At 50.1% G+C, this 15,851-nt stretch overlaps 1 protein-coding gene across 27 annotated transcripts in view; it reads right to left on the bottom strand.

Moving 5' to 3' along the window:
- Tsc2 (TSC complex subunit 2) overlaps positions 1–15,851 on the bottom strand; it is a 35,233-nt gene that overhangs the window by 18,333 nt on the left and 1,049 nt on the right. For 14 of the 27 annotated variants that reach the window (XR_013053183.1, XR_013053182.1, XR_013053180.1 and 11 more), the window contains exons 3-16: positions 13,573–13,659; positions 11,584–11,694; positions 10,604–10,748; positions 9,289–9,406; positions 7,989–8,037; positions 7,568–7,693; positions 7,133–7,206; positions 5,783–5,909; positions 4,728–4,871; positions 3,695–3,832; positions 3,138–3,241; positions 2,792–2,873; positions 1,430–1,585; positions 872–988 (exon numbers count right to left, since the gene is read on the bottom strand). Coding sequence is in view for 21 of the 27 variants with exons in the window: in XM_006978930.4 (XP_006978992.2) it covers positions 872–988; positions 1,430–1,585; positions 2,792–2,873; positions 3,138–3,241; positions 3,695–3,832; positions 4,728–4,871; positions 5,783–5,909; positions 7,133–7,206; positions 7,568–7,693; positions 7,989–8,037; positions 9,289–9,406; positions 10,604–10,748; positions 11,584–11,694; positions 13,573–13,659 (1,578 nt within the window). In the remaining 6 variants the exon portion in view is untranslated. Of the gene's footprint in view, positions 1–871; positions 989–1,429; positions 1,586–2,791; positions 2,874–3,137; positions 3,242–3,694; positions 3,833–4,727; positions 4,872–5,782; positions 5,910–7,126; positions 7,207–7,567; positions 7,694–7,988; positions 8,038–9,288; positions 9,407–10,603; positions 10,749–11,583; positions 11,695–13,572; positions 13,660–15,851 lie in introns of all 27 variants that reach the window. The other 13 variants (XR_013053181.1, XR_013053179.1, XR_001578251.3 and 10 more) reach the window with 1 other exon arrangement.

Raw genomic sequence — 15,851 nt, forward strand, 5'->3', positions numbered from 1 at the left:
TACATGCTGTATACATAATAAGTAAATAAATCTTTAAAAAAAAATAATAATAATAACAACAAAAGAAGTGGGGCTCTGGAGATGGAGTGGGAAAGTACGTGCTCCAAGCACAAGGACCAGCCTTTGGGTCCCAGAACCCACACAGCGGGCTGTGGCAGCACACAACTGTACTCCAGGGCTCCTCTGGGAAGACTGTGGCAGAGATAGGAGCGTCCCTGCAAGCTCCTAGGCCGGCTGCTGGGAGCAGTCAGTGGTGAACAAGACACTGTCTCAGAGAAGGTGGACAACGAGGACTGTCACCTCAAGCTGTTCTCTAACCTCCAAGTGCACACTGTGGCATGATGTGTCTACACTCACACACAAACGAACACACTAAAAAACAACACAAAACCAAACCAAACCTGTGACAGCTCCTCACATGTGTATTATGCTGATGCAGCGTCTCATTATATAGCCCAGGTTGATTGTGGGAACAGCTACACAGCCTTGTGAACATGTTTGTAACCAAAGAGTTCTTCATTGTAAATGGAAGGAATTATATGATATGTGAAGTAATCCCAATAAAGCTCTCTCAAAATGGAAACAGTTATAGCGCAAGCCTGGGCTTTCTCTACACAGCAGCTGGAGTGGGAACAAGGAATACAGGAATACAGAGGTGGCTCTGGGCAGCACAGACTAAACAGCTGTAAATAGTGAAGGACTTACTGCACACTGCAGGCCCTTGATCACATCTCCATACTGCTGGCCATTCTTACCACCCAAGCCCTGTAACCCTGTCAGAGCTGGGTCTTCCAGGAGATACACCTCTTTAGAGAAGTTTCCAGCAAGAGTGCACAAAAAACTTGTCTTCTCTCCCTTCCAGAGCACCCACCTGCAGGATGACCAGGAGCCCCAGGACCGCAGTCTTCACATCCTCCAGGGAGGCCGAGTACACTGCCACGTCCCTTTCTTCCAGATCCAGGGGTGGAGAAAGAGAGCGTGCCATCACCTTCCAAGAGACCAACACATAGGTTCCAAATTCAGGGATCCCAGGCGATTACCCACAGATCTAACTCTACCAAAAACCCCGTCTCCTATACTTCTCAGAAGGGCAGATACACTTTTACACAGTGACTGTTCACAAACTACATTTCAAATCTCAAAGCAAAGTGAGTGTGCAGGCAGGAGGAGGGCCACAGCCCTGCATCCCATCTCTGCGCCATTACTCTTCAGATGTCCAGCCCCAATCCCTGAGAATGACAAAATACTCATTTGCGAGGTGCTGCAGGCAGGGCACTGGCCAGGCAGCAAGGTGGCTCAACATGGCCTCTTGACATCTAGGAGGAATGCCCCTGCCCATGGAAACAGCCACCAGTCACAACGACAAGAATGGGGCAGAATCCAAGGGATGCTCTGTCCACACCAGCCCAGACATCTAGATGGTTCTCACTTTTTCAATGATGTCCAGCAGACTGTTGAAGTGGTGAGTGTGGCAGCCCTCGGCCAGGTCCACCAGCAGCTGGGTGGCCAGCTTTCGGACCTGGTGGTCTTTATCCTCAGGGATGTGGGAGAGCTGAGAGATGACCACCGAGTTAATCAGTTCCTCCTGCATTGGGCACAAGTTGGAAAAGGTGAGCTTCCAATCCCACAGCGGGGCACACCTCAGTGACACACTGTGACTCCTCCAAGCAACAGACCCAAAGCAGTTAAGGTGTCACTAAAGACCGCAGAAAAGCTGGACAATGACAGACACTTCCTTTAGCCTGTGTAAGACCCTGGATTCCATCTCCAAAGCACACATATACAAAGAACCCTCCTCAGAGGAGGGCCATGGATCAGTACGGGTGTATGTATGTGTTGGGCAAAAGGAAACCCTGACATCGGACACTGTGAGGAGAGCTGGGACTGGGAAAAGACAACAGGAAGAGGATACATGAAGACCAACTCTGGTAGGAGAGAACAGAGAGTCCAGAGGGCCTTTCTGAAAGAGCACTGAGCTCCACCCTGAGCAAGGATGGACGGGACTGTAGTAGAACCACAAGATAAATAAACCACTGAGTGCACAGGGAGGGAGAAAGCCAGCTGGAAGCATGCCAAAAAGGGGAGCCAGGAGGACCCCCAAGAGAAAGCAGCTGAGCTGGAGCGTGTCCAAGGTCCCGGTGGGGTGGACCCAGAGGCCCCCCCAGCACACACACACACACACACACACACACCCACACACACCCACACACCCACACACACCCATGAATGCACACCTCGTAGAACTGCCTGTTGATAAGCAGCACGAACCACCCCCAGCACACACACACACACACCCACGAATGCACACCTCGTAGAACTGCCTGTTGATAAGCAGCACGAACCCCCCCTCAGCACACACACACACACACACACACACACACACACACACACACACACACGAATGCACACCTCGTAGAACTGCCTGTTGATAAGCAGCACGAACCCCCCCCCAGCACACACACACACACACCCACGAATGCACACCTCGTAGAACTGCCTGTTGATAAGCAGCACGAACCCCCCCTCAGCACACACACACACACACACACACACACACACACACACACGAATGCACACCTCATAGAACTGCCTGTTGATAAGCAGCACGAACCCCCCCTCAGCACACACACACACACACACACACACACACACACACACACACACACGAATGCACACCTCATAGAACTGCCTGTTGATAAGCAGCACGAACCCCCCCTCAGCACACACACACACACACACACACACACACACACACGCACACGCACACGCACACACACCCACGAATGCACACCTCGTAGAACTGCCTGTTGATAAGCAGCACGAAGGAGAGCACGTCCAGCACCTTGATGCGCACGGCACTGCGGCATTCGTTCCTGGAGAGGAGCAAACCTGCTTCAGCTGGCTGAGAACCCCCGCACTCCCGGACACGGGCACCGGACTACCCTCATGGAATCCATCAACAGCCTGACCAGACCTAGGAACGGTCGGGGCTGCCTTCTGAGAGGCCGCTTTGTGAACCACCGTGTGGACACGAGGATGCTGTCCCACCTTCCCACTCAACAACTGCGATTCTGCAGGATCTCCCTGAGAGCCTGGACAGGCCCCCGGTGACAAGGGGATCACAGAGGCCCCGCTACCTGAAGAACCTGTCCATCAACAGCTGCAAGTTCTGGATCCAGCCATCCTTGGCCGGGTGGATGGACTGGGCTCTGTAGGATATCAAATTTAAGAGAGAAGACTCCTGCCAAAGGAAACAATTCAAGGTCAGCGAGTCACCAGCCCTTCTGTAGATGCTCCAACCTGCTCTAGGCCAATGACCCGGAGAAGCCACTTAGCTCAGAGATTAGCTGCCTCACAGCCCGGTAGGGAATTAGCAAAAACAAAGATCTGGAAGTGAGAAATTCATGTCAAACCCAGGGAACAGCCTGGCAGTAATCCTGTAAAGTGACTGCTGCCCTCTGGGGGAACTGGTCTCCGCAGAACCAACCAGAACCTCCCTCCACACAGGTGGGAGGAAATGAATGGTTGGCTAGCACAAAGCCCTTTAACAAACCCACACAAGCCTGCTGGCTGATGCCTGCCAGGCTTCCAGCTAGAGCCCAGATCCAGGATCATAGGAACCTGTCCATCTTTTACTTGAAAATCAGAAACCATGGGAACCATTCTCCACAGCCCCACCAGGAAGGGTCCTTACGGGTCTCTGATCAGCATAGCTCTCCACCAGTTCATAGTATCTTTCCTGAGAGCCGTGGAACTCATTCTGGTCACAGAGTTCCTCCACAGTGGTCAGCAGGTCATGGACGATAGTCCTGAGTTCTGGGCTGTCCAGGTTCTGTAGTACCAAGACAGACCATATAAACTCATTTCCTTTACCCTCTGAACACAGCCTGAGAGGAGCTACATACAAACACACCCCATCCCACCCCACCCCACCCCACTCCCACCCCCGCACACACATACACACACTTGAGCTAGGCTATCTGAGAGATATGGAAACCATTGCTATGGCCCATTTCCTACCACAGGAATGGAGGGGGAGCCTATAAAACCTGGTCTGGAAAGAAGAGCAAACAGGAGGTGAAAATACTACACCCCCAAACCCTTGCATGCTTCTCCCAGGTTCCAGGACCTTTCAGTTTCAGGAGTGTGGCCTCCTCCCTCCTCCACTAAGCCCAAAGCACCTCCTGGTCAGTCCACTTGACCAACCAACAACAACTCAACTTGGACCTTACCAAGTCCCTCTTCCCTTCCACTGGCATGTCCTTATCATCAGCTGTCCCAGGCTAAGCTCATGCTGGGCGCTGACCTCAGCCCCACTGCGTTCATGGGAATGTATGGCCCTGGTGTTGCCTTTAGCTGTGTTCAGCTCTCACTAATGTCCTCCAAAGTCACAATGGCAGTGGGGTGCTCTGGAGACTGCCTCAGGGCCTGCTCAAGCATGGAGGCGACTGCCCCGTCACTTCGTCTGCCTTGGACAACCAGCTCAGCCTTGCTCACCTACTGCCCATTCCTCTCTAGAGCCAAAATAATGGAGCACGCTTGGAAAAACAAGATCTGTCCTTCAATGGAAGACAAATGAGCCCCACCAAGAACCACCGGCAAAGAGCCACACCAGCTCTCGAACCCCAAGAAAGGCCCAAATGCACGGAAGGGATGCATGCATGCCTCGCATCAGGGACAAGCCTGCCTGTCTGGGGTCCTGGTGCTTTCTGGCATTCCTGTCTTACCTGGAGTTGCTGAAGCAGCCGTTCAATAATGTCCAGCAGAATATCCCATGTCACAGCCTGGAGCTCCTTTCTGTACTTCTTGATGAGTCTCGTTATGGACAGAACAATCTCATATGACACCACCTCATTAGGACAGGTCATGGCCTGAAACACAGTGAGACGGGGCACAGAGGGTCGGTCGGCTGGGTTTTGCTCACATAGAGGAAGTCCCCCGCATCCTGTCTTAGAGCCGAGTGTAAGATGCATGGATGTGTAGCACATCCCCACATGCCCACAAAGCACATGTGGAGCCCAGAAAGGAATCTGTTGTGTAAAACCCAAGACTCAAAGCCCCTACCTCCAAAAGGCCTCACTTGGAGTCAGTAACTTCAAATTCTAGACCAGGGGTGCTGTCACAGCACAAACCGGCAGGTGCTAAGTTCTGGGGCAAGCAATGCAATGTGCAAAGACCACACCCTGCACCAGCCCTGCAAGACCCCTGCAGATCAGGAGACGGTACAGCCAGATGAAAAGCAGTCTGTCTGAGCAGTTCTGCTCTAAGATGAGGATCCCAGCTCACCAGGAGCCATGAGAACTAACTACAAGCACATCCAGGAACCTCTGGACACCACAGGGTATCCAGAACAGAAGCAATGCAGTGGACATCATCCAGAGAGGCAAGATTACTACTTGACAAACCGGCCCAGCACTGAGAGGAGGCAGGCCGTCCCAGGGGCAACACTAACAGGCAAGAGATGAAATTCATAAGATAAAATGTTTTTCTTCTTTCTTCCCCCCCCCCCCCCAGACAGGGTTTCTCTGTGTAGCTTTGGAACCTGTCCTGGAACTCACTCTGTAGACCAAGCTGGCCTCGAACTCACAGAGATCCACCTGCCTCTGCCTCCTGAGTGCTGGTGATAAGACATCTTGAGAATAAACCTGTTCATAGCCCCGAATCTCATCCAGTTACAAGCCAAGGACTGGAAGCAGCTGCTCAGCTGCAGCCAGACAAGGGGGCAAACCTGTGCGGGCTCTCCCACTCTTCCCAGCCCACTGCGGTACAGAAAACCCTTTACCTCATAAAAAGACGGCAACACAGATGTGGGGGAGTTCTTGAGAGAATAGAGTCGGTGAGCTCCCCAGAGTGCCATCCCTACAAAGAACACGGCTCCTCTCAGCAGCGGGGCATCCTCCATGTACGATCTGAAAATGTTCCCAGGAGACCCATGTGAGCAGAGTCCCAGGTCAGTGTGGGGCCCAAGGTAGAGCCCTGGAGACACCTTGCACTTACGGTGCAGAAGTGTAACTGGGGACATGCACAGGAAAATAGAGTCAGGCAACTACAATTCCTCCACAACGTGTTCAGACGGCCACTGCTGATCGCCATGGGTTATGGTTCACATTCGACAAAGGTACTCCAATGTGAGTGAGGGACAAGACCTCATGGTGGAATAGAGACTCAAGAATCCCACAATGCTACACCTGAAATCACAGCTGAGAGGCCGTGGACATCGTGAAAACTACTCCAAGAAGCCAGGCAGCTAACCACCACATCAGGACCTCATAGAACATTCAGGACTCAGCACAGGTAGGAAGAACATTTTACCATGAGTAAAGTGTATATGTAGACCCTTAGCAGGAGGGAGAATACCAAGAAAGAAAAGGCAAGAGGTTTATGGGACTAAGATAGGGTTAAGACATCCCCTGGGTTCCACCCTCCTGAATGCTTAAGGGAAGTTCCTTGTCTGTGTATCCTGCATATTGGGCGTTAACAGCTTAGATGCAAGATTGTAAAGCATCGGTAGAGAACTTCTGCCCTCCGGGGTTCTCCCACTGTGCTGTAAGCCTGTATGTAAGACCTCCTCCCTCCTTCAATAAAAAAGACATCCCCTGGGTCTGTTTCATAGGAGAGACCATTATGATTTCAAAGGGCAACACGGTCAGATCTGTGTAAGGGAAACCCCGTTTGGTGCGATACAACAGTGAGCTTCAAGAGCAGTGACAGAGCTCAGGGAGCGGCAAAAAGGGGGGCTCTGGTGTTGGTCCACCAGACAGTGGGCCATCTGAGCCACCCCTCGGGACAAAGGCATCAAGACTTATAATGGCTTGGCTACAGGGGTGAAGGTGAGGCCAACATCAAGTCAGTGCCATAAATCTAGATTTGTAGCAGGGGAGGAAGGAGGCCACACTATGGCCATCAGGGCTGGAAAGAAAGCCTGGAGTCTAAATGTGAACATCCTGATTGGACTGGTAGAAGCAGATGATGGCAGTCAGATCCACATTGGAGAACAGCTACCCAAAAGGAACAGGAAAACCCCAAGCTCATCAATGGTAGCCAAGCTTTGTCTAAAGCTTCCCCCTGATCCTACCCACCCATCCTCGGCAGGCCCCTCGGCAGGCCCCTCAGCAGGCATGCTCACACTCGCCTGTCCTCCAGGATGCGGCACATGGTGTAGATGGCGCTGTGGCCCAGGTGGGTGCCTAGAAGATTCCGCATCAGCTGGGAGACAGAACACACACACACCACAAGGGTTAACTCTCAGATGCCCCGGGCTCAAGGGGAAGCAGCCCCAGCCTCTGCCTGCCTAGCAATGGACACTGCTCTGCAGTCCCACCATGAAACTAGCTCACTGTGTCCTCCTTCCAAATGCAAAACCCAGAGCCCTCAAAACATCTCCCAAACCTGGGTTTCAGCTCAACCACCTCAAAAGGCCAACAAGACGCCCTCAATGGGTCACTGCCGGGTGACCCCAAAAGTCTAGCAGCATTCACTGCAGACAAGACAACCCTGTCCCGTCAGGTGCTGGCAGAAGACATTTCCTGGGGAAGGAGCTGCCAGAAATCGCCCAGGAGACACCCACCTTCCAGCAAGGCTCGCACAGCTCCTTGACATTGATGGTGCGGCAGAGGGTGATAATGAACAGGGGGAGGCTCTCAGCTGGCAGGCAGTTATAGCAGACCACAGCATCCAGCACTTGCAAGGACACCTACAGAAGGGGCAGAGCAGCGTGCTGGGGCCCCCAACCCCTACCTTCCTCCCTACTGCCCAAGCAGCCTCTGTAGGAACCATAGTGCAAGTGAGCGAGAGTGAGTGTGCACATGGGAGGCCCCATTACACACCATCACATCCTAAGCTGTCACTCCGTGATGTAGACAACCCAACTGTACACTCCTACAGGTCAGCGGCCTGAGCAGCCTCCAGAATCCACACAGCCAGAGAACGGCAAACAGGGCTTGACATCACACCCCAGCCTCCCAAAAATAAAGCTGAGAGTTACTGACCTCAATGTCCACAGAAGACACTGTCTGGATGCATAACAGACAAATCATGCTAGAGGGGGAAAACAAACACAAAAAAACCACCAAAGTCAGTCCAAATAGTGTTTCCCGGAAGACTCTGGGACGGTATTTCATTTTTGTTCAATGTGTAGTATCAGTTATTTAAATGGCTTGTCCACAGTGTGCCTACCCTGTGCCAGCCACAGGCCTAGTGTTGAGTGCATGGTGTAAGTAGGAGAAAGCCTCTACTTTCATGGATATATACAAAATGATCTAAAAAAAATTAGGGCTCAGAGGTTAAGAGCACAGTCTGCTCTTCTGGAAGACTCAGGTTCAGTTCCCAGAACCCAAACAGTGGCTTTCAAACATCTATAACTCCAGGACCAGGGGATCTGATGCCCTCTTCTGGTCTCTGCAGGCACTGCATACACGCGGTGCACAGACATATATGCAGGCAAAACACCCATATACATGAATAAATTAATTAAAATAAATTTTTTTAAAAAATGACAAAAAGCTGGGCAATGGTGGCACACACACTTTAATCCCAGCACTCGGGAGGCAGAGGCAGGGTTATCAGTCTGAGTTGGAGGCCAGCCTGGTCTACAGAGTGAGTTCCAAGACAGCCAGGACTGTATTAGTGTGACCCTGTCTAAAAATCAACCACAACATAAAAAAAAAAAAAATGACTGAAGGGGGCTGGCGAGATGGCTCAGTGGGAACTTCCTCCACAGACCTAGAGACTTGAGTTTTCTCCTCAGAACATACACAAAAGGAGGAAGGAAAAACACAGACTTCACAGTTGTCCTCTGAGCTCCACACATGAGCCATGGCACATGTGCAAACACACAAAAAAAGGAAAATATAAAAATAAAAATATGGGCTGGAGAGATGGCTCAGAGGTTAAGAACACTGACTATTCTTCCAGAGGTTCTGAGTTCAATTCCCAGCATCCACATAGTGGCTCACAACCATCTGTAATGAGATCTGGCTCCCTCTTCTGGCCTGCAGGGACACATGCAAATAGAATACTGTATACATAATAAATAAATCTTTAAAAAATAAATAAATATATATATATATATGGCTCTGTCCACTGCCAACCTCCTATCTGGCAGTTTCACCCACTTTATTCACCCTGCAGAGCTAAGCTTAAGACCCACGACAGTAGAACAGTCACCAAAGTAACATTAAGGTTCTTTTCTTTCTTCTGGAGCTGGGGTGGAATCCAGGGTCTCTGGCATGCTAGCAACAGCTCTGGCACTCAGTGGCATCCCAGCCCTTAATTCATTTTTTTACTTACTGAACCATTGATGCAATGTATTCGTCAAGGTAACAGCTGTTGAATTTGACGAGATTCACGAGTACCAGAAGGAATTCTGAGGACAAGCCGACATCCATCCACTGCAGGACAAACTCTGCTGCAGGAGAAAAGCAGAAGCTGTACTCCTCCTCCCCAGGAGAACGAGCCTGCACCCTGTTCCTGCAACATGCTAGACCCAAGGGGGCTCGACAGGAGTCTGAGCAAGCCCTGCGCGGAGTTGAGAGAAGAAGCAAGCACTCCTTTCATTTTAGTTTAGTTTGGTTTCTCGAGGCAGGGTTTCCCTGTGTATCCCTGGCTGTCCTGGAACTTGCTCTGTAGACCAGGTGACCTCCAACTCAGAGATCCTGCCTGTCTCTGCCTCCCAAGTGCTGGGATTAAAGGCGTGTGCCACCACCACCCGGCAGAAGCAAGCATTCCATTCAAGGCCTGACTCCATGACAGGGCACAGACATTACAACAATTGCTCAGGAGACAGGTTCTTTTCTTTTTCTTTCTTTCTTTTTTTCCTTCCAAGACAGGGATTCTCTGTGTAGTTTTGGTGCCTGTCCTGGATCTCGCTCTGTAGCCCAGGCTGGCCTCGAACTCACAGAGATCTGCCTGGCTCTGCCTCCCAAGTGCGGGGATTAAAGATGTGTGCCACCACCCCGGCAGGTTCTTAAGAAGTGCCCACCCCACAAGAACCTCTGGATAGACACAGGCAAGGCTACAGGCCACACAGCCTGAGAAAATCTGACGGCAAACTCAGTGACCCCCGTCCAGAGGCAGACCCACTGTGGAGGCCCACTTCCAGGCATCAGGATGGGCCCACACTGAATTACTCCCCAATCTTTCCGTTTTCCCTCACCAAAGGGAAACAAGGTCTTAACCTTACTGAAACCTGTCATATAACGGGAGGAAGGGAGGGCAGAAAAGAGGGTGGGATATCAAGCAACATTAACGCAGCAGTGACATCACAGACCCACTGGTAACAAGGAAGACAGGAGCCAGGCACTTAGGTTGAGACCAGGTCAGCAGCACCCTCTCCAAAGACAAATGCACCACCCATCTCAAAGGCACCGTCTGGCCGTGCTAGGCAAAGGCTTCAAGCAACAAGTCTTGAGTGGATCCCATGAGTGCATCTGTAATCAGCCCCCAGGACAAAGGAATCCAGATGAGCAGGGACAAGAGTCCCGTGCTCCCTGCAGGTCACCTCATAAACTGCAGCACTCCTCCAGGTTGGGGGGGGGGCCTTTCTCATCCCAGAGATCTCTGATTCCCAAGGCCAGAGGAACCTTATGCTCTGTATGGCACCTACCCAGTTCCTCTTCCAAGTATGTAATGTGCCTTCCATTGTCTGTGAGGGCCTTAAAAACTTCTAGCCTTTCATGGAGGTCTTCATTGGAGGGATAGTCCTTGATCACTTTGAAGAAGAGAGCTCTGAGGACCCCCAAACGGTCACCCTAAAGACAAAACCATGAGGTCAATACAGTCCTGCCAGCATCTCCCACACAGCTGTCAAAAAGCCAAAAGCTGCATTGGCTCCCAAGACTCCAGGCATGCTGTTTTCCCTCTAGAGGCACCTATGATTGATAGGTCAGCGATATCACAGGGCTCAAACAGGGCTCGGCCAGAGGCACTGGCCAACAGCTGACTGGCATGCATAATCCACCTAATGCATCAAGCTCTGGTCACGGACAGGCAGACAGGAGTGACGACGATAAAGCTCCTGCTCTGGCCCAACTCAAGGTTCAGGATAGGTAACTGCATACTCATAATGTGGGACAAAGATCTACCCCAGAAGAGGTGCCACAGCCCTTAGGAGACACCACAGCCTGAGCACAGTAAGAGTAAGGAGAAGCCTAAGAGGCCAGACTATTCAGAAACAGAGAGGCCTAGAGGAAGACCTATCCAGGAATGAACAGAGAGGGGCCATGGGTATTAAAGGGTCAGCTGAGACCTAAGTGGCTAGAGATTAATAAGCAGGGTAAGTGGCCGTAACTGGAAAACGGGTCAAAAAGAGCACGCTAACAACGGCCGTACTCCAGACATCCTGCACGAACTTCCCTGTGCCATCCCCAAAAGAAAGATACAGCTGTCAGTCTCTACTCTCAGTAAGGTGGAGGTGCAGGGAGCTAGTGACTGGCCAAGATCACCAGGATGTCCTCACACACACTTAGGCTCCAGAGCCTCGTTAACCACTAGACCCTGCCCCCGGCAGACCCCCAAAGACAGGAGTCCAAACAGTGATGGCCTGCCTTCATCCCACAGGCTCATCCAGCTCTGCCCCTTCCTTACCTGTCCCTGCACGATGGCCTTCAACAAGGCAAGAACTGCATGTCGGGCCTCTGGTGGCCGCTCTGGCTGTAGCAAGTCTGAGACAGCCTTCCAAAGTGCCTCCACTGCATGCTGCCACAACAAAGAGAGGCCAGTGGTAAGGGTGTGGTCTCCAAGAACCTTAGCCCCTCAATTAAGAACAGCACTGGTGACCACAGACTCTGAGACCATTCCAAACCCAAGTCTCTCTCTCTCTCTTTCTGGTTTTTCAAGACAGGGTTTCTCTGTGTAGCCCTGGCTGTCTGCGAACTTGCTCTATAGGCCAGGCTGGCCTCGAACTCACAGAGATACACCCACCTCTGCCTCCTAAGTGCTGGGATTAAAGGCCTGCACCACCATGCTCGGCATTCAGCCAAGTCTCTATACAGGCCCCAGGTCACAGGCTGGGGAAAGGAGAACAGCCAGGTCAGGTAAGCAGTGCTAGCCTCCCCGAGACTGCCAGGGAACTCCTATAGACCTCTTCAGACTCAGAGGCATCATGATGCTCAGAATAAGCACAGATCAGCCCTACACATGCACCTGCCCAGAAACCTTCCTCCAAGGTGTTCCTGTGTGAGTCACCCCTGCTAAGTGTTACGAATCTACTTTGAGAGACCCAATGTGTGTGTGTTGTGGGGGGAGTGTCCCAGCTACATCACACACATCTCGAAAAACTGGTGAATGTGTAGCAAGTCACTTCCCTTGGTGGATCTGCATGTTCCCCTAAATCTCGCACACAAATGCTGGACAAGGCTGATGAAACTCCCAGGTGTCGTATGGCAGCTCTGACTTCCAGAAGGAAAACTGTTCACTGGACACATAACATCAAAAAAATCTGAAAATAAACCAGCTTTGTGCGTTCTGTGAGGCTGCCTGATGCCATCAACCAGCTGCCTTTCTTAAACAGTGACTGAGACTGGTGTGCCTTGATTTATTCTCTGAGGCCATACCCTAACCTGGTAATCTTTTTTTTTTTTTTTTGGTTTTTCAAGACAGGGTTTCTCTGCGTAGCTTTGTGCCTTTCCTGGAGCTCACTTGGTAGCCCAGGCTGGCCTCGAACTCAGAGATCGGCCTGGCTCTGCCTCCCGAGTGCTGGGATTAAAGGTGTGCGCCACCACCGCCCGGCCTAACCTGATAATCTTTATCCCATGTGTTCTGAGAGGTGAGAATGTGGGTGTAAGTTCAAGGCCAGCCTGACCTACACAGTGAGTTCTAGGTAAGCCATGGTAAGTCCCTGTCTCTTTTCTTTTTTTTGCTTTTTCTGAGACAGAGTCTCACTAGGTAACCCTGGCTGTCCTTGAACTCACTCTGTAGACAAGGCTGACCTCAAACTCAGAGCTCTGCCTGCCTTTGCCTCCTAAGTGCTGGGATTAAATGAGTGAGCCACTGCCGCCCAGCACCTGCCTCAACCTCAATTCCCTGCCCACCAAAAAAGTGGATGAGCAGACATACATATCCATAACCCTTTCCAGGAATTCAGGGGGAAACCCGTCCCTCTTGCTGTCACCAAGACAAGTCTCTCAGGGTTGTACTTGGGTCATTTCTAGAAGATTCCACACCGCTAAGATGAAATTTAAATCTCTCTAAAATGGTAAAAACTGAATCATTACAATTCAGTGGTGGTGTATGACTTTAATCCCAGCACTCAGGAGGCAAAGACAGGTAGATGTCTGAGCTCCAGGCCAGCTTGGTTTACAAAGCAAGTTCCAGGACAGCCAGGGCTACACAGAGAAATCCTGTCTCAAAAAAACAAAAAGCACGAAAGCTAGCGGTCTGATATACACTTGTAATCCTGTATTACACTGAAGAGGCAGAGGAAGGAGACCAGATCAAGTTCAAGGCCAGCCTGGACTACATAGCAAGTCTCAGAAACAAAAAAAAGAGAGCTCAAGGAAACAACAGCAGACTGAAGCTTCTGAACAGCCTGGAGCTGGATGCACAACTCCAGCGGTATAACTGAGGCAAACCTACCTCTTCAAATTTCTTAGTTTTTGCCACATCACATATCTGTGCTATCATACGGATGCGATTGTTGAGGCCACATTCACCACTCAGTTCCTAGAGAACAGAAAAAAGGAAAGGGGGCCGTGGTTAGAAAAGGGTCCACTTAGCCGGGCCGGGCCATGGTGGCAGAGGCAGGAGGATCTCTGTGAATTTGAGGCCAGCCTGGGCTACAGAGTGAGTTCCAGGAAAGGTACCAAAACTACACAGAGAAACCCTGTCTCAAAAAACCAAAAAAGAAAGAAAGAAAGAAAGAAAGAAAGAAAGAAAGGAAGGAAGGAAGGAAGGAAGGAAGGAAGGAAGGAAGGAAGGAAGGAAGGAAGGAAGGAAGGAAGGAAGGAAGGAAGGAAGGAAGGAGAAGAAAGGAAGGGTCCACTTAGCCACCAGCCACAAACCACCTGTCCTTGAACTCACATCACAGCCCGGCCAACCTTAAACATTCGGCAATTCTTCCTCCTCAGCCTCACAAGTACTGGGGCTACAGGAAGAGCCGCCATGTCCAACTGTAGACCTTTCTCATTTTGTTTTTATTTGTTGTGTAGGTGGCCTTAGGTGGCCCAGAACTCACTGTGAGGACAAGTCTGGCTTCAAACTCACAAAGATCCGCCTGCCTCTGCCTCCACAGTGCTGGTATGAAAGGCGAGCGCCATCAAACCAGGCCAGCTGTAGACCAGAATTCATGGAAGAGTTTAGTTCTCCAGCTCTTGGAGTGACAAGAGGCACCTTTGTTTCCCTAACTGAAAGTTTTGTTAGATAAAACTCACATTACATAAAATATAGCATTATGACAATTTTATTTATTTATTCATAGTATCTTCCTATGTGACCCTAGCTAGCCCAGACTATGTATGAGCTGAAGGTAGTCTTCCTGCCTCAGACTCCCAAGTGCTGGGATTATGGGCATGAACAACCAGCCTGGCCACTGTAATAATTTTAAACTGCAACTTCAAGATTATTACAATGCTTACAATCATCTCCAGTATTTCAAGAATGTTTTAAACCACATACCAATTCCTTCCTCCTTCCAGCTCCCACAGCCTCCTCTGTGGATTTGCCTATTCTGGACATTTCACGTTAGGGACATATTTCATACACTGGACTCATGCATAAGGCTGTCTATGACCAGCTTCCTTCATGCGGCATGTTTTCAATGTTCCTTCATGTTGGGGCATGTGTTACTATTGGATGCTTTCTTCTGTTAAGCCATAGCCCACTACATACAGATGTATCACATTTATTTACAACCCTCATCCAATGAGGAGTCTGTTAAATCATACCCCACTGCATACAGATGTGTCACATTTATTTACAACCCTCATCCAATGAGGAGTCTGTTAAGCCATAGCCCACTGCATACAGATGTATCACATTTATTTACAATCCTCATCCAATGAGTCTGTTAAATCATACCCCACTGCATACAGATGTGTCACATTTATTTACAACCCTCATCCAATGAGGAGTCTGTTAAATCATACCCCACTGCATACAGATGTGTCACATTTATTTACATCCCTCATCCAATGAGGAGTATTTGGTTTGTATCTGAGTGGAAAATGTTCCAAGTATAAAAGTTCAACAATTACTTGTGGGTAAGACATACATACAGGCAAGAAACCCATACACAGACGGACAGTGGTGGAGCACGCCTTTAATCCCAGCACTTGGGAGGCAGAACGAGGAGGATCTCTCCGAGTTCGAGGCCAGCCTGGTCTACAGAACAAGTTCCAGGACAGCCAGGGCTACACAGAGAAACTCTGTCTCAAAAAGAAAGAAAGAAACTCATACACATAAAATAAAAATTAAAAGTAAATAAACAAGTGGACAAACGAGTTAGAGGTCTTTGGTACCACGTGTGAGAGCAGTATGCTGCTACATCTCCAGGACCAAAACACTTAATTTGAGACATCAATTAATATCTCATCATATTCCTAACCCTGGGAAAAAGATGATTTTCAGGTCACATCTAGAAAAGTGGGCTTTCTTTTCTGTGTTTTGTTTTTTGCCTTCTTTGAGACAGAGTTTCTGTGTAGCCCTGGCTGTTCTGAAATCCTGTAGACCAGGCTGACCTCAAACTCAGAGATCTGCCTGCCTCTCCCTCCTAGAGTTCTGGGATTAAAGGCCTGTGCCCCCACTGACTAACATTTTTTTTTTCTGGTTTGTTTGTTTATTAGTTTGAAAACTAGGTCTCAGTATTGTTGCTTAGGTTAGTCTAGAATTACGTTGCTCCAGGCTGGCCTCCAACTTCA

Source organism: Peromyscus maniculatus, chromosome 8 (assembly GCF_049852395.1).
Source record: "Peromyscus maniculatus bairdii isolate BWxNUB_F1_BW_parent chromosome 8, HU_Pman_BW_mat_3.1, whole genome shotgun sequence".
NCBI lineage: Eukaryota > Metazoa > Chordata > Mammalia > Rodentia > Cricetidae > Peromyscus > Peromyscus maniculatus.